This window comes from Miniopterus natalensis, chromosome 22 (assembly GCF_054644295.1).
Source record: "Miniopterus natalensis isolate mMinNat1 chromosome 22, mMinNat1.hap1, whole genome shotgun sequence".
Classification (NCBI taxonomy): domain Eukaryota; kingdom Metazoa; phylum Chordata; class Mammalia; order Chiroptera; family Miniopteridae; genus Miniopterus; species Miniopterus natalensis.
In genome coordinates, this window is record NC_142102.1 from 4,185,966 (window position 1) to 4,213,346 (window position 27,381).

General features: G+C 53.0%; 1 protein-coding gene across 1 annotated transcript in view; it reads left to right on the forward strand.

The window, feature by feature from the left end:
- Positions 1–27,381, forward strand: part of NTRK3 (neurotrophic receptor tyrosine kinase 3) — a 264,227-nt gene that overhangs the window by 57,962 nt on the left and 178,884 nt on the right. Inside the window, exons 5-8 of the mRNA XM_087829119.1 lie at positions 19,318–19,386; positions 25,674–25,831; positions 26,575–26,717; positions 27,129–27,270. Of these exons, the coding sequence (XP_087685245.1) occupies positions 19,318–19,386; positions 25,674–25,831; positions 26,575–26,717; positions 27,129–27,270 (512 nt within the window). The remainder of the gene's footprint in view (positions 1–19,317; positions 19,387–25,673; positions 25,832–26,574; positions 26,718–27,128; positions 27,271–27,381) is intronic.

Sequence of the window (27,381 nt, forward strand, 5' to 3'; positions counted from 1 at the left end):
CCGTGTGGCCAGTGTGCTTGTGATACTTCTTTGGTTCTCGGAGCTGAAGTCCTCCGCTCACCCGGCAGGCTGCGTCCATTTGGTTTCGGGAGTCTCCCTTCGCCAGGGCGCTCTGGACTGAACTTTTAAGTTTTGCTGTGACCTCGTCAGCTCTGCCTTCCAGAAACTCGTTCTAACGCTGAGTAAACACTGCGGCCTCCGGCTGCGCGTCCCCTGCCTTGGAGGGTAGACCTGGTGCCCGTAGTTCCCAGCCTTGTTTATTCTCAGTTGATCCCCCCCCCCCCCCAGGCTTCATTAAGTCCCATTTGTCCATATCTCTTCCCCATTGTTATTGTTAAGGACAGATTTAGAAAATGAGATCAGTCTTGTGGCTATTTTGGCGTCGTCATTAATTTTTGTCCCTCCTGGTTCCGTCGCAGGCTGGCCGCCTGCTGTCTCTTTCTCCCTTGTTTCCTCTTGATGGATGTGTGAGAATCTCTTTCATTCCGGGGTTAGCCCCCTTGCCTCTTGGGGCTTCTGGCCTTGGTCCTGAGGGGCCTCGACCACCCTGTCACCACTGTGACCGTTCTGGATTGGAGGGCAGAGGCCGTTGCTCTACAGTGTGACAGGGACGGAGGGCCCCCAGGGAGCAGGGAGCAAAGGCAGGTGTTCATCTTTCGGGAAAGGGGGACTGCAGCAGGGAAGGGCCCTGGGGGGGTGACAGACACCCTGAAACCTGAGGGGGCGGGAGGAGTCGCAGCCGAGATGGCCTTGGTGGGGAGCAGGGTGGGTATTGGGTGAGGACTGTTCTGGGTAGAGGGAGCCATGTGCTGTGTGCCCAGAGGCCTGGTCGGGAAGGAGAAAGTGTGGTGTGTTTGAGGGACCACAGGTTCCCATCAGACCTGGAATCGGGTGATAAGATGACTCCCCGCCATCGTCTTGCCCTGTGGCCTCTCAGCAGGCAGCACAGGAAGCGGGTTAGAACCCTGCTCCCAGCTCTCCTACCCCCCAGGCTGCTCCTACAACCTGAAACCTCTCTCTAGTGTAGTTCGAAAGCATTCAGATACTGTCAGGCTCAGGGTCTCTGTTAGGGGAGCGTATCGGTAGTGCTGCGATGGTTCTTGCTACATGCAGGTACCAGGTGCCTTGGACATGTCCCTCTGTGTCCAGCACTGTGACTGGGGATGGGGAGGAAAGGAGGTGCTAGCGCAGGATGGCCCAGGTGGAGCTGGAATGTCCAGTCAGGTGGGAGATAAAATTCACCTTCTCAGGCCAGTGATACCAGAATGTTAACATATGCTGGTTGGTGCTGAATTGTACCAGGCGGAGAGAGTCTTGTATTTCAGGGATGCGAGGGAAGGATTGAGCAAGGACATGGGTCTTACGTTTGTTCTTGGAGGAAGACATGCAGTATTGCATAGGAAGAGGGAGAGCTCAGGGACTGTCTGTGTATGTGTGAGTGTGTGTGTGGGGGGGTGCGCGCACACACTTAGAAGCAAGCAGTAAACAAAGTCAGAGAAAGAGAGAGAAGAAATATTTATTGTGTCATTTTCTCTGCTAGATGCTCTTCCAACAGCAATCCTGCTGGAATAAGAGAGATTCTTCCTGTTTTACAAACGAAGGCTCTGGGGCTCAGAGAGGTTGTGTACCTTTCCCCAGGTCACACAGCTAAAGATATGATTCATATCTATCAATGTCTGCTCCAGAATTCATGTCCTTTCTGTTGCATCACGGTGCAGAGGGAAGTTCACTTCTCTGAGGGTGGTCAGCAGCTCCACTTTCCTGAAGGAATATTGAAAAATTGTTTCTTCTCAGCAGGGAAACTGCCATCGAACTACTGCTATTTTTTCTTACCCCTCTCAGCCTCCATGTCCCTCTCCCTGGGGATTCAGCACCATGGCCAGAGCTCAGGGAGCGCCTGGGCCCCTTGAGGTGCGAACAGCTCCCCAGAGAGAGGCTCCCAGGCCCTGACCTGCCCCATATCTTTTCTGTACCGTCATTGCCTTGGCTGGCCGCTGACCTGTGTCCTTAAGCGCCAGGTGGCATGCTAGAAGAGCCGAGAAGCTGTGGTGGACAGTGGCCTGCTCCTCCAGCCCCTCCCCGCCCAGGCCCGGTGCCCAGGGAATGAGGGCTGTGGTATATGACTTCAGTTGTCCCGAATGGGGAATTGTCTAGGGCCACGGGGTTGGGAAGGGAACTGAGTGGCCCCCAGGGTCTGCGGTCCGGGGGCCGCTATGCCCATCACTTTACCAAGCCTGTTCTGCTCCTGCTTGTCTAGGGCCCAGAGCAGGTGGATGTGTCACACGCTTTCTCACAGGACTAGTCAGAGGGGGATGAACTGCGGGAGGAGCACCGCAGAGCTGGCCAAGTTACATGCTGCTGGGTTTGCTCTTCATGATGGTGATCCTCCTTCATTCTTGAAGGCTCTCACCTGCATGTATGAAACAGAGTCCCCAGCTGGAGCTCAGGACACCTCTGGCCTGTGTGTGTGTGTGTGTGTGTGTGTCTGTCCATGCACACAGGTGCACATGTAGTTGTGAGCTGAGGATGTGGATTCTGGAATCAGACACTGTGATTCAGGCCCTATTTTAACATTACCAGCTTTGTGACCTTGAACTAGTTTCTTGACCTCTAAGCCATAGATTCTTTATCTGTAAAATTAGAACATATCATAACAATAACATGAACCATAAAAGGTTTTGGAGGAAATTCAATGGCCTAATATTTCTAAAGCGTATAGTGATTAGTTGCTAACAAGCACTCAGTAAATGTTTCCTGTTACTTATATTTCTCAGAAAGTTATTTCTGTATTCCAATTTTCTTTACATGATTATTGTTAATGATTCTGGAAAAAGCCCCATAGCAGGCGGAAATGGTTAGCAAGTTAATTAATTGTTTGCACTTGTAGTCAAAGCTCAGGGTGTTAAATTAAGTGGAGGTCAGCCCTAGTTGTGCGGGTATAAGAAAGAATTGGTTGAGTCTGGCACCCTGTTCAATGCCAGGTGTGTGAAATTCAAACAGTTTGGTGAAATTTTCCTGCTTTCATTGAACAGTGGGTGTGATCCAAGTGCAAACTGTGCCTTCCACTCTGTGAGGAGGACTGTGAGCAGAGACCCGGGGCACAGGTCCTAGTGGGCACCGTCGCCCCCCGAGTACCAGCCTTTGCCAGGCCCCAGCACCCTTGTGCTCTTTCCCTCTCCTTTCTCTAAGTCTCCATTCCAAGTGTCTTGTGTGTCTTGTCTCTATAGACAAATGGCCTCTCACACCCAGTTTATATCAGCCCTCACGCAGCCTGGAAAAGGTGAAGAAATGGCTACTTGAGAATCTGTGTGGAACCAAGTGGGGTGGTGCTCGGCCGTGGGCCCCATAAATTTACCATGAGCTACGATTCTTAGCTCATCTCTTCCCTGCATCAGCTCCGTGGACTCTGCCAGGTCTCTGCGGGAGAGAGGCCATGGGAAATAGGAATGAATCCTGCTTTTTTCCAAACATTTTGTGGAATTGGACAACAGCGGCCAAAAGGCCATGCACAGCATAAATTACAGGAAGCGGTGGTGTAATGACATTGTTTGGTGAATAAATGAAAGCCCTGAGTCATGAGGCCAGGAACAGAGAGGGAAGCAGAGAAGTGCAATTAAAAGGAGAAAAGAGATGTTTTCAGCTGACACTGGAAGCGAGATGGAGCTGGGAGGGGGGGCGAGTGGCCGGGCAGCTGGCCCCTTCCCGTGGCCGGAGCCCGGAAGGACATGCTCTCACTGGCAGTCCAGGCAGGTGAGAAAGGAGGCCAGTGCTCCTGGAGCTGAGGGGAGAGTGGTGCCTGGAGGACTCCAGGGGAAGCTTCGGGAATAGGAAAGCTGTGGGACCTGAGCTCTGCAGCAGTTTAGACTAAGCTACGATGGGAGAGGTCTGTATGAGGGCAGGTGGGGGCCTGGGGATAAAGCAGGATCAGGAGTGGGGCTGGATCTCTTCAGAGCCATGGTCCTGGGGATGGTTCTTTAGTGTCTCTTGTATCTGTAGCTGGACCTTCTTGCAAATACCCTGTGATCTGCCCTTCCTAAGGGTTAGAAATAACAGGATATTCCAGAGCCAGGCCCGTGGTCTGGGCCGGCTGACACTATGCACATAGGGGCGTGGGCACACCCACTGCATCCCACCACCCTGTGGGGCCAGCATGGCTTTGAGACCATGGGGAACATTCCAATTCTGAGCCACAGGCAAACCTTTCAGGCAGGTCTTCTTCCCCAGGTCCTCCCAGAAACAGAGGGAATGAGCTGATTTCAGTGAAGGAATGTGACTTATTTACCCCATGCCCAGCATCGCCTGGTGTGGACTGGGCACCAACCAGTATGTGATGAGTGATGAAGGGGTGGAGATTGCCTTTCAGTATAGTCAAGCTGGGGTGATACGAAAACTCATTTTGTTTAGAGAATTTGCTTATCTCTTTGGTTATGTACTGTAAACCAGCACCCTGAAGGGTGCATGGCACATAGTAGGAATTCAGTAAAATTATTGTCCAAACAGGGATGCTATTGAGAGTGAAAGGGAACAGACAGCTGGGATTCCAGGGTAACAGATGCGAACTGGGGCTGTTTGGGTGAACCAGGGTGTGGTTTGCCAAACCAGGCCACCTGTCACCAGTACTGGGTGAATGAATGAATCTGTCTTGCATCCTTGGAGCTCTCTAGAGAAGAGTGAAGTTTTTGTGGGTTTTGTCCCCTTTAATCAGATTACTTCTGTTTGTTCTTGGGCTCATTCAACAAATAGTTACTGAGCACCTGCTATGTACCAAGCATTTTGCTTGCATCAGGGACACAAAGAGACAAGAGAAAGGCTGTGGTTTGACTCTTAGGGTGCCCGCTGTCTAAAAGGAAGCCAGCATGTTGACAGGCAGATTTTTTTGACAGTGTGACAAGTGCTGAACTAAGGGGATGGACAAAGCGCTCTGGAGCATGTGAGTGGGGAGACCAGCAACGTGGAGGTGAGGGTCAGGAAGGCTTCCTGGAGGGAGTCAGAGGATGGTCAGGAATTTGCCTGGGATCCTGGGAGGAAGGCTGCCCATGGCGAGAGCTCATTCCTCATCAGCTCGACAGCACCACGTGGCTGGGGGCTGGGAGTGAAACTGTGGCCAAGGCAGATGGGCCCTCGATTCCACAGACTGTGTGGACTGTTTGCCATCAGATATAATATCATATATCCCCCAAGGGTGTGATGGAAAAAGGGAGCCTGGAGGACAGGCATCTGCCCCGGACATGGAGCGGGGTCCTTCCCAGGTGCTGGCCCTGGCAGTGCACTGGGTAGGGAGGGAGGCTCGCAGACCTGTATGTGTACTGAGAAGGCAAGGCTGGTGTCCCTTTTCAGCATCGGGCACCTTCCACCCTGCCCTTCTTTCTCTGTTGTTGTTGCCTGACAAACGGGGACCCCAGGACTGGGCCAGGGCAGCACCTGCCCTTGTGTGCAGAGGTGGGAGGTCCAGACATCTCCCTGGTCCACCTGCACGTCTCAGGGGGAGGCTGGGTGGGGGTGGGGGGTACACAGGAAGCTGGAGCAGGAGGAGGGAGCTGGGGTGTTGCTTAGATAAAACCCATCTGCCTCCCCAATCCAGAGCTTTTAAATATAATATTAAAATGTTCCTCACTATTTTCCTTGGATGAGTTTGGTATCCTGATGATATTAATTATCCTTAAAGGTCAACAGCGCTCTTTCGAATCCCCTTCTGTTCTATCATATAATCAGTTAATTAATTGGAAACCGTTTAGCAGTGTCTGCCGAGCATGTTGTGTGGTGTGTTTTCTTGTTTTGTAGCTCTGGCGGTGATGGTTCCCTCCACGTGCCTGTTTGCTCCCAAGTACGTAGGAACTGGAGCCGGGGCCTCGCCCTCCATCTCTCCCTCCCCTGGCAGACCCCCTGCTTGGTTCACAGTTGCTTTGGAGGTGTTACCTCATCAGCTTTTTTCCTTGTGAGTCTCACTAGTGTTTGTCGCCCATCTCCCCTGGGCGCCTACACAATGACAGGCACCGTGTGGGGCGCCCTATGCTATTCTATTCAGTTCTCACCATCACATAAATGTGCCCATTTCTAAGGAGAGAACGGTGAGGCTCAGCATAGTGAAGTGAACTGTCCAAGAATTACAGAGCTAGAAAGTGGCCAGGAGAGGGCGGAGCCTCCAGGAAGCCCAGTGTCTTGTTGGCTGTGGTGCTGGCGCCTGGGAGCATCCGGGGCGCCCTGGGTTCTCCTGGGAGATGGGCTCCCATTTAGAATCTCAGGCCAGGCACTGCCGGCTCATCACCGGTGTTTGACAGGAAGCTGGGCCCCATTCTTTCATCAAACTTGAGTTGTGCTCACGGTCTCTAAATCCCTGCAGCAGGGATTCCTCGGCAGTTCCAGGGCAGAGCCGCCCTGAACGTGCCCAGCCCCCGGCACGATGCAGCCACACTAAAATGCCAACCTCTGCTGGACTCATGGCAGCTCAGCCCGTTTGTCCCGGCTCAGATCTCCTGCCCTGTTTGGACAGGCTCCAGGATGCTCCAACCAGGGTGTTTTGTCGTGTGTGTGACTCTACCAGACCCCTCCCTGCCTGGCGTCTGGTCTGCAGCCGGAGAGGGAGCCCATAGGTCATCCCTGCTGAAGGCTCTCCTGCCTTTCCCCATGGGCTCCTAGTGGATGGAGCACCATCCTTTATGCATCCTTTATGGCTTCCACACGTGGTCCCTGGTGGACCAGGGGACACAGTGGGAAATTTCACCCAGGCTTCCCTTTCAGAGGCCAGGATTTCAGGTCCTCCCAGATGGGGGTGGGAGAAGTTTTCCAAGTTCTGCTTAAGAATAGTAGGATCCTGTCCTGGGGGTGGTGACAGCTGGGGGTCATCGTGAGCACAGGACATGGAGCCCTAGTAACACAGTCCCTCTTGCTGCTCCTAGCAGGTATAAAGACTCTGCAGCCAGACTGCGGGGTTCAACTCCTGGCTCTCCCAGCAGCAGCTGATGACCCAGGGCAACTGACCCACCCCTGTCCATGATTTCCCCTCCATAAATCGGAGGTGCTGACAACGGTGGTGGTAACACATCCCTCATGGGTGGTCGTAGCATTTAATTGAGTCTAAGGAGAGCTGGCCCAGAGCAGCTCTGTGTGGCAGCTGCTCCCAGTACTGCCACCTCCAGGACCCCCGCGACCACGGCAGCCACACACTGCGCACGGCTTGCTAACCACTCTCTGCAGGTTGGCCACTCCACACGCGCCCATTCATTTTAATCCTTAGAGCTGCTTCATGAGGCTGATACTGTGGTCAGGATGGAGAAACAGAGCCCAGAGAGGTCCAGGCCCTTTCTCAGGGAGAGGGAGGGCTGCACAACTGGGGGGGGCAGGAGCTGAGGGTCTGCCCGGCGTCTGGCTGTGAGCCTGCTCTTTACCGGTAGCCAGTGGCTCTCAGCGGGCTTCAGCATCCCTGGGCGGCTCCATGCAGTGCAGGATGTGGGCCCACCCCTGGTTTCTGTGGCTCAGCAGGTCTGGGTGGGGCCTGAGAATTGCATTTCTGACAAGTCCCCAGTGATGCTGCTGCTGGGGGTGTGGGGAGCACAGGCTGAAAGCCCTGCCTGCCCTGCACCATGGGGGATGGTGACGTGGTTCTTCATGATTCCGCCTGACTGTGCCCACCCCCTCCCTGCAGTGTCAGTGCCCCTGTACTCCGTCTTAAAAACCAATCTGTTCCCTAGTTCCTCACATGATCTCCATGCCGGAGTCCCCTGGTCTTCCCTAGCAGATGAGAAAGCTCCAGGCACCGGTGGCAGGCACCTGTCCTCTGGGTTTTGCCAGGAGGGAGGCAGACAGTCCAGCCATGGCTCTGTGAATCCACAGGCTCTGGTCTGGGTCAGGGAGGGACAAGGGAGGCCTGGGCTTCTCTGGCTCAGAGGCACTTGAGGCCCTCAGGCAGCTGCCAGCAGAGTCACCTCTGCTCTGCCCTGGCCCCACCTAAGAGTGGCCTCAGTTAACCTTCCATCCTGGCCGATGATACTATGCTCTCCACTCCGAGGAAGATGCCTCAGGCTCTGGGCTCAGCTCTCTGCTTCTTGGCTCATCCTCTGACTTCCAGGAGACCCCCTCCTTGGGCAGGAATGTGGGTCTCCCTGGCAGACCAGGCACCACCATTGCTTCTCAAGTGTGGCTCTGACCTGCTGTTGCTGTGTGCCTGTCTCCCCTGTCCATGCCCACCACCCCCTGAGCCATCCCCCAGGTGACTCTGCTGCTCCCCAGACTCCCCAGCCCCAGCCTGGGTCACACTCATTTGCGTGGAGGCTCTGGTCATAGCCCCCCTGCCCCCAGCCTGTCTCTGTTCCCTTTCTGCTGGTCCATGTCCCCTCCAGCAGCTGGATCTCCCTTGTCCCCTCTCACTTTCTCTGTTTCTATCCACTCTTCATTCTTCAGGCTCACCAGACATGGAGTTCAGGAAGGCCTCCTTCCTGGTGGGACCTGTCCCCCATGAGTCTCATAAAACCGGCTCCGGGGGTGAGCCCAGGCCCTGCACTCAGAAATCCTGCTGAAGAGGCAGGGAGCAAGCAGACCTTCAAATCCAGGGGGCACGTTGGGCAGCAGGGTCCGCCTGCTCATTTCAGTCCGTTTCCAGTGCTGTGGCAGCCCTGCTCCGGACTGCCAGTGGCGCCTCCCAGGTGGCGGTCCTCCACCGAGCTGCAGGCGGGGGTTGGGGATTGCTAAGTCTCCTTGCTGCTTATTAATAATGGCATTTGCTCCCAGGAGCCCTTGCAGGAGCTCCCTGGCTCCCGACAGTCTCTCTTCATATCTGAATGCGTGACTGTCTCTCGTAGATGTGTGACTGTCCAGCCTTTTGAGTCAGAGGCATTTGATAGGAACCAATGTAAACATACTGGGAAAATAAAACGTCACCAGGTCAGGGGGCCTGGAAGGGTGGCTCCCAGACCACCCTGCTCAGCGATGCAGGTTCTAGGCCAGCCCCACCAACTCAGGTGGTCCTGACACCCCGAGCTAGAGGACTCTCCCCAAGCGCCCTCCCCAGACCCACGCTTGGCCTGTGTTCCCTCCAACTGCTCATCCTGCAGGAAGGGTTGGAGACCTAATTAGATTTCTTTAAAGGCGGGCCCAGAGCAGCTTTCCACTCACAATTTTGTTGTTTTTAAGAGAGCCACAGATTTCCCCCTGGATCCTGGGAGTGGCTCAGAAGGAGGACAGGTGCCTGCTCTGCCTAGAAGGTAATCAGCAGGAATATTCTTCCTGCCTCTTGGATAGCAGGGGGCACTGTGCCCTGCCCGCCCCACTCCTGCCAGCCTCCCCTGGGCTCCGGGGTCCCCAATGCCCCCACGACTCTGGCAGCGTCCTCACCAGCAGCCGGGCCTGCCCCTGGCTCCCTCCCCTCCCAGTAGCTCCTGCTTTGCTTGTAGCCAGTAATTGCACAGTTTCTTGATTTTCCCACAGATGCTCTGGGCCTTTGTTTTTCTGTTGTCATAACAGCTCTTGAGTAAAAACGAGTGTGATGTCCTGGCTCCTCCACGCTGTCACGGTTCATGTGCCGGAGCCTCTCCTGGGCCTGGCCGACTCCGCCCTGCGTGGGCCACTGCTGGGAATGCCTAGTGTCGGCCAGGCCGTGCCCACCAGGGGCTGCGATTAGCTTTCGGTTAATTTGTCTGCAAAGAAACTCCCCAGGGCAAAATCCCTCAGAATAGCCTCAGTGACATTGGAGGTGTGGTATGAAGCAGACGCCTAAAGGAACAAAACTGACTCTAGGCCTTTCAGGGCCTTGTGCACAGTAAATACTGGATACAGGGCGGTATTCGACCAGACCTGACCCTGGCCTCAGGGTAGGGGTGCCTGTCCCCTGGGCCTGTGGGACCTGCGGCTCCAGCCCAGCCTGGGAGGGGCGGGCAGGCAGGGGCAGGGGTGCAGACACCACCCCATCCCCAGGGGAGCAGGTGCTGCCTGTTGCCTCCTTACCACGGGTTTCCAGGCTACTTCGTTGAGTTGAGATTTTGTTGATGCTTGAATTCAGGGGGCATTGCCTAGGCCTCTGGTATTTGCTCTAATGGGCTTGGACTTGTGGTGACTGGAGATGGGTAGATAAGGGGAGAGACGCCAGGCATGGAAAATGACAGATTGTGCAAGGGCCAGGCATTGTGCCAACTGCTTTCTGTACCCAATCTGCCATACCCCATTTAATACTCACCACAACTCCAAGGAACATGCCCTACTACTATCCCCAGTTTACATGAGAGGAAACCAAGGCACAGGCTGGTCAAGTACCTTACCCAGGGTCACAGAGCACAGAGGAGGTCAGCCGTGGGCCCCCAGACCCATGGAATGCTGCTTCTGTGGGAATTCCTTGAGTTTGCTGCGCCTTTGCTGAGCACTTACTGTATTTCAGGTACTAGAAAGGCTATCAGGCTGAAAAGAAATGCTGCTTTGCCTTCAAGAAAAGCAGTCTGCTGGGGGAGGCCAACACACACAGCTGTCACTCAAAGCCCGCAGTCCGAGTTGTGGGCTGGCGTCGGTGCCTGGGCATAATGCAGAAGAGAAAGGAGGGAACGGTTTCGGAGGGGGAGGCAGCTGTGCCTGTGGGTGCGGAGCAGGAGTGTGAAGGAAGGGTGCAGGGAGCACCGGGCGCAGTGGCTCAGAGGACAGGTGCCGGGAAGCTCGGTGGGGCAGCCAGCACCGACACACTCAGTTATGGGGAGGGAGTTGAAGAACAGGGGAGGGGGTGGGTGGGAGACTCGGGGAACAGGAGGTGGTCATCACACAGGAAGACCTGAGCTTCCAGGTGGAGTCTGCACTTGACATATGGGTTCTGGAATTGTCTAGCAATCCGTGTCCAAGTCTGGTCTCCCACGTGTCCAGTCACGGTCCTTCTCCACCCCTCAGCACGTGGCAAGACCTGTCCCTCTCTTCCTTTCCTCCCTGAGCTTCTCCAGCCTGAGAGATACTTGGGGACAACTGGAGGGACTCCCTTCCATCCAATAAGCCACAGGGCTGCTGGGTTCTGGGACAGATTGGCATCTGGGAAGGACACCTGTCTTTACGTTGGGGAACTTGCCGTTCCACTTCCCCATCTGCTGACTGCTCCTCTCCATGACGACCTCAGTGAGCGCTCGGCTTTTGCAGATGGTCTAGTGCCGCTCTCTCCACTGTGGTGCCTTGTCCACCGTGGCCGCTGAGCACTTGAAATGCGGCCAGTCCAAACTGAGCTCTGTGAGTGTAAAGTACACATGGACTCCAGAGCCACAGTCCCCAAAAAGAGAGAGCATGAAATATCTCCTTAGTGTCTTTATATTGATCACATGTCAAATGGACGATATTTTGGATATACTGGCTGAAGTAAAATATATGAATTCAACTAATTTCACCTCTTTTATCCCACTTTTTAAAATGCGACTACTAGACAGTTTTGAGTAGCATATGTGGCTCGCTTCATATTTCTCCTGGCAAGACCAGGGATTGGCACATCTTTTTTCTGTAAAGGGCCACATATTACAGCTTTGTGGGCCATTTGGTCTCTGTTGCAACAACTCATCTCTGCCTCTCTAATGCAGAAGTGACCTGTATTAGTTTTCTATTGCTGTTGTAACAAATTACAGTGAACTGTGTGGCTTAAAAGCACAAATGTATAGTTTAACATCTCTGTAGATTAGACGTGTGACACGGGTCTCATTGGGCTACAATCCAGGTGTTGGCAGGGCTACATTCCCTCAGGAGGCTCTCAGGGAGCATTAGTTTCCTTGCCTTTCCCAGATCCTAGAGGCTGCCCTCATTCCTTAGCTTGTGGCCCCTCTTCCATCTTCAAGGCCAGCACATTGCACTTCTCTGTCCTTTCTTCCACAGTCACATCTCTCTTTTTGAGTCTCTGTCTGCCTCCCGCTTCTACTTTTAAGGACCCTTGTGATTACATTGAGGCCATGGGATAATGAAGGATAATCTCCCCATCTTTTAATCACATCTGCAAAGTCCCATTAGCCATAGAAATTGACATAGTCCCAGGTCCCGGGGACTAGGATGTGGACGCCTTTGGAGGGCTATTATTCCACCTAGAGCATGGACATAGGCCTCCTGTAAATGAATGCACGTAGCTGTGTTCCTATAAAACTGTTTATAAAACCAGACTGCTGGCCATAGCTTGCAGACCGCTGGTCTAGACCTGAATGATTGTGCATCCCATTGAATTCTGTGGGTTTCCCCCCACATCACCAAGCAGATGGATGTCCTCCAATTAAACTCGATTCTAACACTGCCCACCCAGAGACAGCACCAGATTTCATAGACTAAGGCTCAGTTCCACACGATACCCCCACTTCAGATGCCCCTCGCAGGCCCAGGTTGTTACCTGTGCTTCTGACGGTTGGCTCTGAATCAGAGGTTCCCACGATCCCCTCCTCGGGTTTGATTCATTTGCTGCAGCAGCTAATAGGACTCAGGAACTGTTTCACTCACCAGGTTATTGGTTTATTATAAAGGATGCTAAAGAATAGCAGTCAGTAGCCAGATCACGAGATATGGTGGGTGAGGCCCAGAACAAAGCTTTTATCCCCGTGGAGCTTCGGGCCCGGCACGGGGACACCTGGAAGCCTTAGCTTCCCCACCCTGGAAGCTCTCCAGACCCCCTCCTTCTGGGATTTTATGGAAGCTTGCCAACATAGGCATTATTGATTAAATCATTGGCCATTGGTGACTGATTTAACCTCTAGCCCCTCTCCTTCCTGGAACTCAGGGGGTGGGACTAAAAGTTCCAACCCTCTTCCCACTGTTTTCCTGGCAACCAATCCCATCCTTTGGGGATTTCCACAAGTCACCTCATTCTCTGAAGTGATTTCAGGAACTGAGGACAAGAGACCAAATATTATAATAAAAGGTACCCCAACTGCTTTTATCACTCAGGAAGTTCCAAGGGGTTGGGGAGCTGTGAGCCAGGAACCATGGACAAAGACCAAACATCTATTTCTTCTCACACTGTGTGGGGTGATATTTTTGCTAGACTCTTCGTGGAGAAGCCTCTGTGGTCCAGTAAGTGTGAGAGGCTCTGTAGGCCAGATCGTTCCTTCAGCAAAGGCTCTGAGAAGTTGTGCAGAGCAGGCCTGCTTAATTTTGTTTAGTATAACATTTCTCAAGCGACATGATTTCCCCCCCTCTTTTAATACCCATTAACATTCTGCAGACCTCGGATTCCCAAGAACTTACTCTGGGAGACCCTAGTTCAGCCCAGCACAGGGCCTTGGAGAAAAGCTGTCTCCAGTCTCCTGACTGAAGGCCAGGACACCAGTCACGCCACTGGAGATGTGATTACAGAAAGCATTTGGCTTCATTAAAGTTCATTAAATAAGCCACCCAGTGTAATCTCGCTGAATGAAAATGGCTCAAATGGCTAGATCCCCCCACCCCTTTTTAGAGCAGTTTAATTGAGGGAAAAGCAAGTATGTCAGTGATATAGGAAAATATTTCTTGGCTTTCACGAAGCACATTGCGGACACTGGATTTTAAGGTGCTGGCTCGCAGGGCCTTTTCCCTGTCTGGCAGTGGGCCTTGGTGACGCAATTGCATGGTGCTCCCTTCCTTCTCACCTGTTTAACCTCAGGAGTGGACAGAGGCCACCTTTACCACTCCTCATGGTGGGGCTGCAGCCAGTTCTGGTGTGGGGCTGACTGTGCACGAGGTCACAAGGTCAAGACTGATGAGGTGTAAGGTATCCAACACGTGGAGACATGGGCAGCATCCTGTCAGCCTCTTCTTCCTCCCATGGTTTGTCCCTTCTCAGCAAACCCTCTGTGGGGTTGGTGCTGCACCAGTGAATTCTTCTTTCTCAAACTTTCTCCCAGATTCTTCAGCAATCTGAGAAGAATCCCAGCGTGGTGAGGCTGGGATGGGGGCTGGCTGTCTCCAAGAAGACCAAGGAGCTACTTCTCTGTGGGAAGAATTAGAAGAGGACAGATAGCTGGGGGGATGATGGATCTTAAGGAAAGAGGAATTGCACCTTTCAAAGGCTGCCTTCATGGATGAAGGAAATAGATTTATATCATGTGACTGCAGCCAGCAAGCCACAGCCCCTGGGCACTCTGAGCAGACGGGGCGGACCTTTGCTGTTTTCTGGCCAGCTGTGCTTGGTGCTCTGAGCTGCACTCTGCTTGGAATAGGGCCTTTTGTGAGCAGCAGAGAGAATGCTCTAGAAGTCAGGGACCGTGGTATTCACCTTTGGGAGGCAAGCTGAACAGACCTCTGGTTCTAGTTTCTCTTTCAACAATCTTTTATAGGAGGAGAGAGCAGATGGTGCTTAATGGCACTGGAAGCTAGAGTGACTGGGCAGAGACAGAGGGATTGACCGAGACTCATGACGCAGAGGTATTCAGGGATCACAGTGGGGCAGCCAACTTGGCTATCAGGGCCTCAGGGCAACTGTGGGGCTGAGAACAGCTTTAGTTTGTGTGAGCTGATATAACACAGTACAGATTATGGGGCTTCAACAACATAAACTTTTCCCTCTCAGTTGTGGAGGCTGCAAGTCCAAGGTCAAAATGTGGACAGGGTTGGTTTCTCCTGTGGCCTCTCTCCTTGGCTTGCAGGTTGCCGTCTCCTCCTCCCCGTGTCTTGTGTCTTCACAGGGTCTCCCTCTGGGTGTGTCTGTGTCCGAATCTCTCCTTATTAGGACAATAGTAGTGTTGGATTAGGGCCAACCCCCGTGACCTCATTGTACCATAATTACCACTTTAAAGGCTTTATCTTCAAATACAGTTATGTTCTGAAGTTCTGTGGATTAGGACTTCAGCACATGGATTTTTTGGGGGGAAGGACATAATTCAGTTGTCAACAACAGAAGGTAAAACCACAGCAGGAGGGACTGAGGAGACGCAGAGTTGGAGTGAGGCTCCAGGAATGGAAGTGGGAGCAGAGCAGAGATAACCGGGTCTCAGGTGTAGATGTAGACAAGTGGGGATGCCAGGCTGAGTAGGGAAGGGTGGGGCACAGGGACAGCGGGCATCTGCCACCAACAGTACCTTACACACTCGTATCCTAAGGCCTAACAGCCCATGGGCCTGCCTCTGCCAGTAGACGAGGAGGCACCTCCGGTCGTCTGCCCCACTGTTAGCCCAGAAGACCCACACAGCCCTCTGCTTTTGGAAGGATCCAGGTTTGGGTCACTTTGTGGATGGGGCTTAGTGTTCTCCTCTCAGCTCTCAGCCCCAAAGGACATGGGGTGCTTTGGGCAACAGAATAATTCATCAGGTTGGCCTCCTTGGCAACAGGGTCCATCTCAAGTGACCCTTTTGTTGAACAACAGGGATCCTGGGGCAGAGGTGACATCTTTCCCAGTTGCAGGGCCCACCCTGCTGCAGTTGTGCACCCCCCCTGTAGGAAAGTCATGGGACTGCTTGCCATGCTGAGGATTTTGGTGGTGGGGGGCTGTCCCAGTTCACCTCCAGGTTAATGCAGGAGGCCCCTCCTTGGCCCTCTCCTCCTCAGGATCTGAGTTTGGCCTTTTGTGTATGGCTCCCTGTTTCCAGAGCACCCAGCCGCTGAGTGGTCATCGTTTGTTACTCTGCCCCGGAGTCAGCTGTGAGAGCCAGCAGTGCAGGACAGAACTAATGGCTTTGTTTGGTCTTCTCAGATGAGGGATGTGGGGCAGTGTCATGCAGCGTGATTTGGGGATGCATCATCTCCTAACATCTTGCTCACCCAGTTAATTTCAGTGGTCAGTTGGCTTGGAAACTGCTCATTGACCCAAGCAAAAGTCAGAGACAGGCGATAATGGATCTGTTAGGGAGGAGGCTCCGGGAAAGGGCTGCTGTGGCCCAGAGGTGGGATGGTTCTTAAATGAGCAGAGTAACCAGCCCATCAATACCTGGTGACCGGTGAATACAGGTGAGGCAGCAGCTAGAAGGAAAGTCGGGCAGTGAGTTCCAAGTGGGTGGTAAGTCTGTTGGAGCCCATGCCTCAGCTTCCACATTTGTGTGCGCCATAAGCATTTACATGGGGGCAGGAGGGCCAGAGGCGTGCTGTGTGTGTGTGTGTGTGTGTGTGTGTGTGTGTGTGTGTGCGCGCGCCTGGGGCTGGATGCTTCTGTCGTGTGTCTCTGGCAGGGTGCTGTGTGTGGCTGAGCGGGCTGTGAGCACTGCCCTTCTCATGCGCTGTGCAGCAGTGCCACCGTCTTGGGAAGGCGCACTGGGTTGTGTATGTGTGTCTGGGAGTTCACATGTCTGTGTGTCGGTCGCAATGTTCCTGGGGATGTTGCTTGTCGCCTGTTGCTAGTCTTTGCATTGAGGCCACTCAGAGCTGTTCTGCTTTGGACAGCAACCTCCGAGCCCCCGTCTCCTCATCTGCGGCATGGAGATGGTAGCAATACCTACCTGTGTGTTGCTGTAAACGCTAAATGAGGTCATGGATGCCAAAGCGCTTAGCACAGTGCCCGGTGCTTAGTGAGCCCGTGGTGACTGGCAGCTGTTGACTGCAGAGGGTGGGACTGTGTGGGAAAGGAAAATTCCTGGCCTGGAGGAGGAGTCGAGGAGCCTTTTCCTCCAAGAGGAGGGACGATCTGTGCCTGCGGGAAGCTGGGGAGCAGGAGAGCGGGCCTTCGTGGACCAAGCCCACGGTGCTGCAGTGGCTTCTCCGTCTGGCCAGGAGCGGGAGGATCTGAAGCCAGGACACCCCTGGGAGAGCAACAGCCCACCCCTGGTGTCCCCTCCCTTCTCTACCTTGTAAGATAATACTATTTCTTATTCTTTATTTGCCCGGAATGCCTGTTATTTTATTTCTTTCTTTCAGAATCCAATTTTCTTGTGACATTTCTGCCTAATGTAGCAAAACATGACCTTTGTGAGGGGACATTGCTGGCCGCCTGCTCCCGCCTCAACCCCAGGGCCCTCCCGCCTCACCTGAACCACTAGAGCCTCGCCCCCTCCTTCTGGCTTTTGTTCCCAGGGCTCACCGACCCGGTTTTGGTGCTGACTCACAGGCAGCTGCTGCTCAGCTCTACAACCGGGGCTTTGGTTCAGGGCGCGCTGGAGTGGGGTGGACAGCTCGGGGCGCTGGGCCTCGTCTTACTTGCGGTGCCATAGACCCTGCTGTGGGTAGACAGCAAACCGAGAAAAGCTAAACAAAACAAATGACTTCTGCCGGGTGAATCCCTCACATGTATAGAGACGTCATAAATGCTAATGGCAGTGGAGGCTCAAAGAGCAATACTGAACTTGTCACCCTTGACCCAAGGGTCCCCTTCCCTTCTCCAGCATCCCCTGCACCCTCGGCATGGGGGCTGCCTCTCTACCACATCATGGACTGTCACCAAAGGTGGGGCTGCCTCGAGTGAGAAGGGGAAGCCCTGGCCCTCGGGCTGCTCTTGTGTTTGAGTACCTGTTCCTGTGATGCGCTGCGACATTCTGAGCCCACCCAGCCTCAGCGTCTCCCATGAACTCCAGCTGCGCATCCCACAGGGTAATGGATTTCTCTCTGTGGTTATCAAGCAGGCCTCTCAAACAGCATTTGCAAGGGGGAGGCTCTCGATCCCCACCACACCCCCAAGTGTCACCTTCTGCAGCTTTGCTCATCTCACTGAATCATGTCGCCACTCACCTGGTTGCTTAGGCCTCTCTCCTTCCTCTAGCAGATCCAATCCAGCCGCAAGTTCTGGCGGCTCCACCTCCAACACCTTGAATCCATCCGCTTGTTACCTCTACTCCCTCTCCTTGCCTGGAACATCGAAGCCTCCTAAATGATCTGCTTGGCCCAGTGTTGTCCTCTTCTTAGAACATCGATCAGATTCCCCCCTTCCGTACAGAAAACCATCCGTTGCCTTCCCTTCTTAAAATAGAACCCAAGCTCCCTACCATGGCCAGGAGGTGGGGGTGGCATGTCCCCCTCTCATGCTTCTCCCAGACCCCTCTTATTGGCCTCCTGTCTGCCCCCCGGCCCCTCTCAGGCCTTTGCACACTCTACTTCCACTTCCTAGAGCGCTCCTCCCTGGCACACAGCTCCTCCCTGGCACACAGCTCCTCCCTGTTCCCGTCTAGCTTCCCAGTGACCTGCATGGAGGGCGCTGCTCTGAGCCTGCCTCCAGCTCCCGCTCCTGCTCCTGCCTCAGTTACTGGCTCCGCTTTGTCTGCAGTTCTCTCGGTTTCTCATCTGTAACTTGAATGTGAGTCCCAGAGGGCCTTTATCAGATGTCCATCCCCTCATTCCTCAGGGAAGCCTATATTTGTCTCTATGCAAGTATTTGTGTAGAAACCCTCTAAATATAGAGGCACCTCTAAGCATATGTGCAGACGGGCATGTGTGTAAGCAAGGGTCTCCGTCTGCGTTTACCACCGGCATGTCTAACAGACACAAATACAGAGTGTGTGTGTGTGCGTGTGTGTCTACCAAATCAGATGTCTACTGAAGTAGAATCCTGCCTTTAAAAGCTGTGATCACATCAAGAGTTGTGTGTCCAGCCTGGCAAAATAATAGCAGTGGGTGTGTTTCTCCTTTTATTTGGAAGCCAAATGGCCACTCCCTTCCCTTGTGCATCCTAATAAGGATAATTAAATAGCCATTAGGGAGAGAAAAGGAGTGTGGGACAAAAGGCGGGTGTCTGTATCACTGAGGGGCATCTCTGCTGGGGGAGGCAGTGGCTGGAGGGAAGGTAGGTGCTGTGTAGTTCCCTTGGCTTGTGGGATGTTCAGGATGCTTGTTGGTGAAAGGGCAGGTAGTTTCAGTCACGGAAGACGAGGAGTCGTGCTGAGCTGTAGAACAGCGTAGTACATGGTTATCGGTGCTTTATCATATACCGTACAGTTTATTAAGAGGGCACATCTTTTGTTAAATGTTCCTATCACAAGATAAAAGAGAAAAGGGAGGAAACTTCTAATTAGAGGTGACAGCTCAGTTTATGGCATCATTTATGTTGATGGTTTCATGGATGTATACTCATCTGCGAACTCATCAAGATGTGTACATGGCCCTAGCCAGTTTTGCTCAGTGGTTAGAGCGTCAGCCTGTGGACTGAAGGGTCCTGGGTTCAATTCCAGCCAAGGGCATGTACCTTGGTTACAGACTCGATCCCCAGTCCCAGTTGGGGCACGTGTGGGAGGCAACCAATTGATGTTTCTCTCTCTCAAATCATTTTTTAAAATCTACATTAAAACATTTTTTTTTGATTTGTAAGACTTGGCCCTTTGAAAGGCTTCAGAATCCTCTCCAAGCCTGGCCTGTGGCCTCGGCCAGTAGCAACCAGATGGACCACAGGGTGGAGCAAAGAAGAGGAGGAAGAATAAAGCCAGGCTCCCACGCAGCGACCACGCCTACTCTGAGAGGATCACCTGTGCCAGATTTGTCCTTTAATTCACCCTTTTTCTGTCGCTCTTACAGAAACCTGTCGAGTAACCGGCTCACCACACTCTCATGGCAGCTCTTCCAGACGCTGAGTCTTCGGGAATTGTAAGTTCGGCTTTGGAGACTGTCCAGCCAGAGGAGCAGTGGTGGAGGTTGGGTGGGAGAGTGTCGCGCAGCAGAGCCACCTGGGCCTGTGCATAACCTGAAGGGGCTGCTTGGGTTCGTGACACAGGGTGTACTATGTTCAGTAAGAGTGAGCCCCCCTGTCACTTGATTTCTGATTCTCTTTCTGGGCATAATACAGTTCAGAAGACAGGAATCTCACCTCTGAGCATGACTCAGTTTTGTCATCTCTAGGTAATTAGTACTAATGACATTGATATTTTTTAATAGTAAAGGGTATTTATCAATTTATGATAAGTAACATCGATACTATCTGACCTTGTAGTGTATCAGGTGTGCTTTCGTTTACGTGACCTTAGGTTTTCCATCACAAGCATCATGGGAGGGAGGTATCATGATGCCTCCCTTATACAGTGAACCTGTGTGCTTTCAGGTGAGGGGTCTAAGCCCCAGACACAGCCAGGATCGAACTTCTAGGGACTGGCAGAGCCTGGACTCTGACTTCAGTTTGTTTGTTTTTCTGCCTTTCACAGTCTCTGTCGGCCTGTCTAGCGTGAGCATGGGCATCCAGGAGGGGCTATGGCTGTGTATTTATTTGATCCGCCTGTGGCCTGCTTAGCCTTGCTGTGTTTCTAGGCCAAGCTGTGCACCCCTACCCCCACATGTTGGAGGGATGGGTGGAAATTCGTGACCACTGCTGAACAGAATAACTCGTGTTGGTGTGTGAGTCATCGAGTCGTCTCTGAGCATGCAGGATAACACGTTATGTTGAGGGAATAAATCAGGGAAGAAATTGAAAAGGAGCTGAGGCGTGGATGAACTTAGGGAGTCAGGGTTCCAGAGACACAGCTCATGTGTTCCCTTTGGCTTAGTGACTTAGAGGCAAGTTCCCAGAATGCAGATTGCCATCTTGTCTTTGCTGAGGGGCAGTGGCCTTGGACCCTGCCCACACTGTTGGCCTTTTAACGTGTGTCCTTCCAGCTGTCAGACCTGAGTTCCTGAACGAGTCTTGATTTTTCCTTTTCTGACCCAGTGGTCAGGGAGGGGGATGTTTACATCTAGTGTCCCAACAACCGTCACCCCTACGATGGCCTTGTCTGCCCTGCTCATCCTCACAGACATGAGTGCCCCCGTGGTGCTTAAGACCCTTCCAGGGACAGGCATTGTGCAGGTGCTCTTGTTGACAGTGTGGGAGAGTTTGGGACGCTGCTGCTGGGGGCTGCTGTCCTTCCTCAGGACTTTGCCCTCCTGCCAGACTGCTCCTCTGTATGGCACCACAGACCTAAGGAACAGGGTTCTTTAGTGGCATGTGGCTGCGACCCAGGTGTGCGCCAGTCAGAACTCTTACCTGAGCTTGGAAAAAGGTAAATATATACTCAGTTGTTTATAAAGCACTGAAAAGCTAGACTGTGTCACAGACATCTAATCGTCAGATGGTTACATGTGATGGGCTATGTTCACTCCCATCTTTGTAGGTAGAAACACCTCAGAGGCAAATCAGCAAGACGGGTTGGTCGCACCAACGCTAGTTCTGAGATCTTACTCTGTGCCAGGCACTGCGCCAGGCAGCCTGTCGAATGTTGCACGTTACTTACTTCAATCCTTGTAACAGTTCTCCAGGTAGGAATTATTGCTCTCATTCCACATTCGGGACACTGAGGTATTTAGCAAGGTTAAGTGTCTTGTTTAAGGTCCCCCGTTAATTGTTAGTCTCTGGACTCAAGGTCTTGACCACTATGCTCAGCTATCTCCCAACTTTTTAAAATTGAATTTATTGGGGTGACATTGGTTAATAAGATTTATAGGTTTCAGGGGTACAGTTCTATAACACATTATCTGTACATTGTATTGTGTGTTCACCACCCCAAGTCAGGTCCCCTTCCAGCACCATTTATCCCCCTGTACCCTCTCCTACCTCCCTCCAGTCCCCTTTCCCTCTATCTCCCAACTTTTTCAGATTGCAGTTTTCCCCTACGTTGCCCTAGGACTGATCGGGAGCCCTGACATAAGGGATCTAACTGGGGCCTCTCTTTTTTGGTGAGTCTTGCATCAAGTTTCACCAAAACGCCTGCCCCCCACACCTGTGGGAGGCCAGGGACAAATGTCCTCTCCTGGATACGTCCAGGGTCTGCAGTTGGGTAAATTATTGAGAAAACATTTTGGAAAATCATCGGATACAAAATTGATGGCGTGCCATCCTGACGACCTCTTTCGTGGAGTTTTAGAAACAGTGGTTCCAAGGATATATATTTAAAGTGAATGCCAGGTCCCTCCCAGAGGATCATGGGATTCTGCATTCATCTTTGCCCAGGATCGATACACCATTGAGCCGGATGTGACTTATGGGGGAATGAAGACGTTCTCTCCAGTGCGAGTCTGTGTGTGAGCCACCATGTCCACGGAGTATTTCATTTCTGTCACATTGTTAAGTAAGAAAAAAATTCTATTGTGAGATAAAGAAGCCCCCTCCGAGGAGCCATCGCCCTGGTAGGGGTCTATTTTTTGAGGAAGAATTGAATGGTGAGAGTAGAAAATTCATCTTTTGGCTCGAGGGGCTGCGTGCTGGCTCTTCGCTGGGGCTGTGATTAAAATCCAAACAATCTCGGCTCTGGCCGATGGAAGAGGGGGCAGTGTTTTCTTGTCCGACTTCCTGATTAGTCCACATGGCGCCATCTGCCATGAGCCGTCCGGACTGCCAGGGGCTGCCCAGCGGGGCCTGTGGGCTGGGGTGTGGGGATGGGGCGGCTGTTTCCAGGAGGAAAGGGTTTGGGCCCCGGAGGAGAGGCCAGAGGGAGATGGCTCTGTGCCCCGTGGCCGCCAGGAGTGTGAAGCTGAGGCTCGAGTGACTTCTGCAGGAACAGAGGACAAACTTGGTCACTCGACCATTTCTTAGCATGTTTTATGTCATCCCTGCAGACCTCTGCCTGCCCCAATCTGCCCTCCCCTATAGAAGGGCCTTGACATGAGGACTGATGTTGTTGGGATGCCCCATGGGCACCCACGACTCTTCCACTGGCAGAACAGGAGAAAGAAGAGGCATGTATTGAGCACCGAATATATACGGGGGCCTGTCTCCTCCTTGGAACAGTCCCCTTATAACCAGTTTTACAAATGAGGGGCTTGAGGCTCAGCCAAGTCAAACAGCTGGTCCGCCACCATGTGGCTCATGAACGGGAGCTTTGGGAGTGGGTGCTGTGATTGTTACCACCCAGGCCTGCCATTTCCAAAGACCTCTTTCCTCATATAACAGCCACACAGCCCTCGTGCCTGGTGCCACCTTCCAGAAGCCACTCTAAGGATGGATGATCCCCTGAGTGGTGTCAGAGGGAAAAAAGCCCAAACATGTGAGCATGTCTGAGTCCTTGCCCTGTGCCAGCAACCTCCTGCATTCCTTTCTCAGCTCCTTTTGTGAGATGGAGGCAGTGGTGCTGGCTGAGCACCTGGCCCAGGTTGTGTTTCTCTTGCTGAGAGAACCAGAAGCATCTTAGGAGCAGTCAGCCCTCTTCCAGGGGCACGGTTCTGAGGAAATGTGAGTTGGCGTTGTTCTGTGCTCTCAGACGTTTCTGGTCATGGCAAGATGGTGTTTTTTTCTGAGGAAGACTAGAACTGCCTGTCCAGAAATCAGACCAAGACTCAGAGATTATTTTAGAGATAATGAATTAGAAAGAAGAGAAGCTTGGATTCTGTGTCCCGTGGTATAATCTAGGCAAAGACAAGAGGCACCCGAGGATATAAACTCAGCACAGAAACCCTCTGGAAATACCCTAAGGACCGTTCTCTTTATAACCTGCACGCACAGCGCAGACACGATTAAAATAGATTGGGATATTTCATTTTCTTAAAGCAAAGTGATCATTATTGCTGGCATAATTTGCAGATTCAATCGACCTGGTGAAATGTGAACTCAGTACCGGGAATGGGTTTGAGCTGATCCTGGCACTTTCCTCTCACAGTCCTGTCCGTGACTACTCCCCACGGATCTCCGAGAGGTCACTGAACACTCACGTTAATAACTATGTAATAATAATAATAATAATGACAATAACCTCTGGCCTCTTCATAGTCCCTTGTAATTCACAAAGCACGTTAACACATATCACTAATCCTCATGATAACCTCGCAAAGAAGGAAGGTCGCGCATAATTACCCCCATTTTACGGAAGTGAAAACAGAGCCTTGGAGAATTAAGTTGTCTGCTGTATTGGTTTCCTGGGGCTGCCTTCACTTATTACCACAGTCAGGTGGCTTAGGTCGACAGAAAGCGATTCGCTTGCTGCTCCAGAGGCCGGAGCCCCAATTCAGGAGCCTGCAGGGCCACACCCCCTTCAGGGCTCCCGGGAGAATCGTCTTTCCCTGCCGTTTCCAGCCTCTCGGCTCCTGGGCTTCCAGGATTGGTGGAGCACCTGCGTCTGTCTTCTCAGGGCTGTCTGTCTTTCCTGTCTCCTTGTCTTCCATCTCTCCCCACTTTCTCTTATAAAGATACCAGTCATTGGAGTTAGGGCCCACCCTATATCCAGAATGACCTCATCCCAAGGTCCTTAATGTGATCATGCCTGTGAAGACCCTATTTCTAAATAAGGTTACATTCCCTGCTACCGGAGATGAGGCCTTGGGACATACCCCTGGGGGTGGAGTACTGTTCAGTCCATTCTCTTTGCCCACAGTGACCCAGCTGGCTCACCTCAGATCTTCTGGGCACTTCTTCTGCCATCAGACTGTCGTCGCCAGGAGGCCTTTGCTGGGCACTTGGCCCTTCGGGCGCTCTCCTCTGTGACAGCAGACCCGAGTCCCTTCCTCACTTTCCACAGCCTGGCCCTGGGACTCCCCTAGCAGCAGCCGTGCTGTGGGGGGAGTAGAAAACCAGAGCGGTGACTTGCTGAGGATCCTGCTTTCTAAATACCTAGTTTCAGCTGTGGCTGGGCAGCAGAGTGCCTGGTGCACATGCCCCATGGGGCTGAGTTAATCTGTTGGAAGCCCCCAGGGCCCTGCAATTAGGCCCCAGGCCATCTTGGGGCCAGGGCTGGGTGTGGCAAACTCTGCTGTGAAGCAGCTGTTGCTGCATTATTCATGGGGCCCCTGCATTATTGATGGAGGGGACAACCTTACTTGAGGGCCCTGGAGTCTGTCCCTGCAGCCCTGGCTGAGGGCTCCTCTGCTGGAGCCCCGGTCTGATGGGCCTGCCCTCCTCTGCTGCTGGCCTACCTCTCTGAGCCCTCTCATGGAGAGGTGACAGCGATGGCAGATTGCTTAGTGGGGGGCCACCATTTTGAGACTCAGATGCTTTCTGCTGTGTGTGTGCCTTGCTCTCTGAGAGGGAGGTACAGAGGATGGGGGGATAACCCAGGGTGCTGTTGCGGTTCCCAGAAGGCTCTGGAGTGACGGAGAGGACTTGGTCTCGTGGCGCATCCCTCTGTTGGATCGGATCCTAGAGGAACGGGGTGGAAGGAAACAAAAATGCTGTTAGTGGCCCGCCCTGGCCTGTCTTAGACATGCCCAATGTCTCACCTACCTCCCAACCCCCACCCCGGCCTCTGGACACGCAGGTGTAGGTACCGGGGATACAGCAATGAAGCACATAGGGAGCTCTGACCTCCACAAGTTTATTATTTTTTTTGGTGGTGGTGGTGGGGGGAGATAGATAATAAACAAACAAGCAAATCCTAGGCAGTGGCTGGAAGAAAATAGTATGGCAGGAGAATGGGCAGTGCTAGGACAGGGGTTGGCATGGCTTTCCTAGAGACGTGGTCGGAGAAGGGCATGTGATTCCTTAATGAAGTGAGAGAGCCAACCTTACAGATACGGTATGGGTAAGAACTCTGCAGGCAGAAGGGACAACAAGTGCAAAGGCCCTGAGGCAGGGGCAGGATGGTCATGCTAGTGAACTTGACAGCAAGGCAAATGTGGCTGAGGGAGGGGGGGGGTAGGAGATGAGCGCAGAGGGGTGGAGAGTCGTACCAATGCTGCAGTCCTTTGACTTTGACTTTGAAAGCAGAGGGTTTTGAGAAGGGGAACATCCCAAGCTGACATTTAAAAGGGTCTCTTTGCCAAGTGAGTTAAGTGGAATGGATTTCTTTTTTTCAGGTGAGTTTATTAGTTTAAAAACTAAACAAACCCATAGAGTTATTAAGTACTTTTTATTTTTATTTTTTGAGACCATGCTGAACCCCCTTTCCCTTAGTCCCTGCAGAGCAGGTGGGGCCCCTCACAGCTCTGGGTGGGAGCCGGGCTGCCTCTGTTCAGGAGTCCTCTCCCCGTCTTCTTGCCCACAGGAGGCTGGAGCAGAACTTCTTTAACTGCAGCTGTGATATCCGCTGGATGCAGCTGTGGCAGGAGCAGGGGGAGGCCAAGCTGAACAGCCAGAACCTCTACTGCATCAGTGCCGAGGGCTCCCAGCTCCCCCTCTTCCGCATGAACATCAGCCAGTGTGGTGAGTGGGCCGCAGCCCTGGGGGCTCCGGGCAGGTGTCCCTCAGGCTCCGGAGGTGGCAACGCTCACATCAGCCTGGAAAGCCAGGCCCTTCCTTGCCCACCACCTTCTCTGCCTCAAACTCTGCCCTGGGTGCAGATCCGGCTCACCTCTCCCCTCCTGGGTCCTTCCTGTCCCTTCCTGAGGCACCATGGAGGCTGGATTCAGGGATGCAGAAGGGGGTTGAGTGTGTCCCTTATGAGACCCGAGTACCTCCTGTCTGGGAGCACTTGCCAACCAGACCTGAAGCAGCGTGTCTCGCAGAGTGGTCTCTGGACCTTCTGTGTCAGGAGTATCTAAGGTGCTTTTAGAAAAGCAGGTTCCTGGGCCCAAGCACAGACCATGACCTCAGGATGTCTGGGGATGGTCCCTGAAATCTGAACTTGCAGCAGACTCCCCATGGCAGTCTGAAGCAGAGGTAATTTTTGAAAACCAGCTCCCCAGGGTGGAAGTTGTCATTTGACTTCTTGGAGCTGTGTTCCTGAGCAGGTGCTCACCGCGCCCAGTGTGGCTTAAATTCCCAGTCCAATGTCTACTGGGGCGGTGGTGTGATGCTTCCGGGACTTGGGGGCCCTCTGAGAGCTCAAGCGGGTGATGTTGGAGTCACTATTGTGCGAAACAAGAAGTGCCACCGTTGGCGTCATGGACCAGGTTTTGGTAGTCAGTGTTTAACTCTCTTTTCTCCTGCCCTCCCCTCCCTCCCAGACCTTCCTGAGATCAGTGTGAGCCACGTCAACTTGACTGTACGAGAGGGTGACAATGCTGTCATCACTTGCAATGGCTCTGGATCACCCCTGCCTGATGTGGACTGGATGGTTACTGGACTGCAGTCCATCAACACCCACCAGGTAGGCGTCTTTGGCTCAGGTGGCATCAGGAGGCCGGGGACCCATCACCTCTTAGTCTTAATGAGCTAAGTCATGCATCCAAGCAAGACATGCGAGAAAAGGGAAAGCCGTGGTCCTGTCCCTCAAGGACAAAACACGGAGACTTGATCTTAAACATGCTACAAACCTTCTAAGTACCTTAGTTTCCTCATCTGTGGAATGGGTACAGTGCTGCCATTCACTTCATCGGGTACATGTGTGGCTGACTGAGCCCTTGACTCAAGAGCCTGGCCCTCGATCAGTGTGCACTCACCAGACGAGCCGCCTCTACCTTCCACTCATCCTTTCCTTCTGATCCCTGAAGCTGTTGGGGGTTAGGTGGTGGAGCCGCCCTTGTACAAACTGATTGCTGTCCTTTTATTGGGGTTTTAGACAAATTTGAACTGGACCAATGTACACGCCATCAACCTGACGCTGGTAAACGTGACGAGTGAGGACAACGGCTTCACCCTGACATGCATCGCAGAGAACGTGGTGGGCATGAGCAACGCCAGCGTGGCCCTCACCGTCCACTGTGAGTGGACGCCGTGGTGGGGGGTGGCTGTGTGCGGAGGGGACTCCCACCCATGCAGGGGGCTGGGCGGGCTGAGCCGGAGCAGTGGCTGGTCTGCCTGGAGGGGCAGGA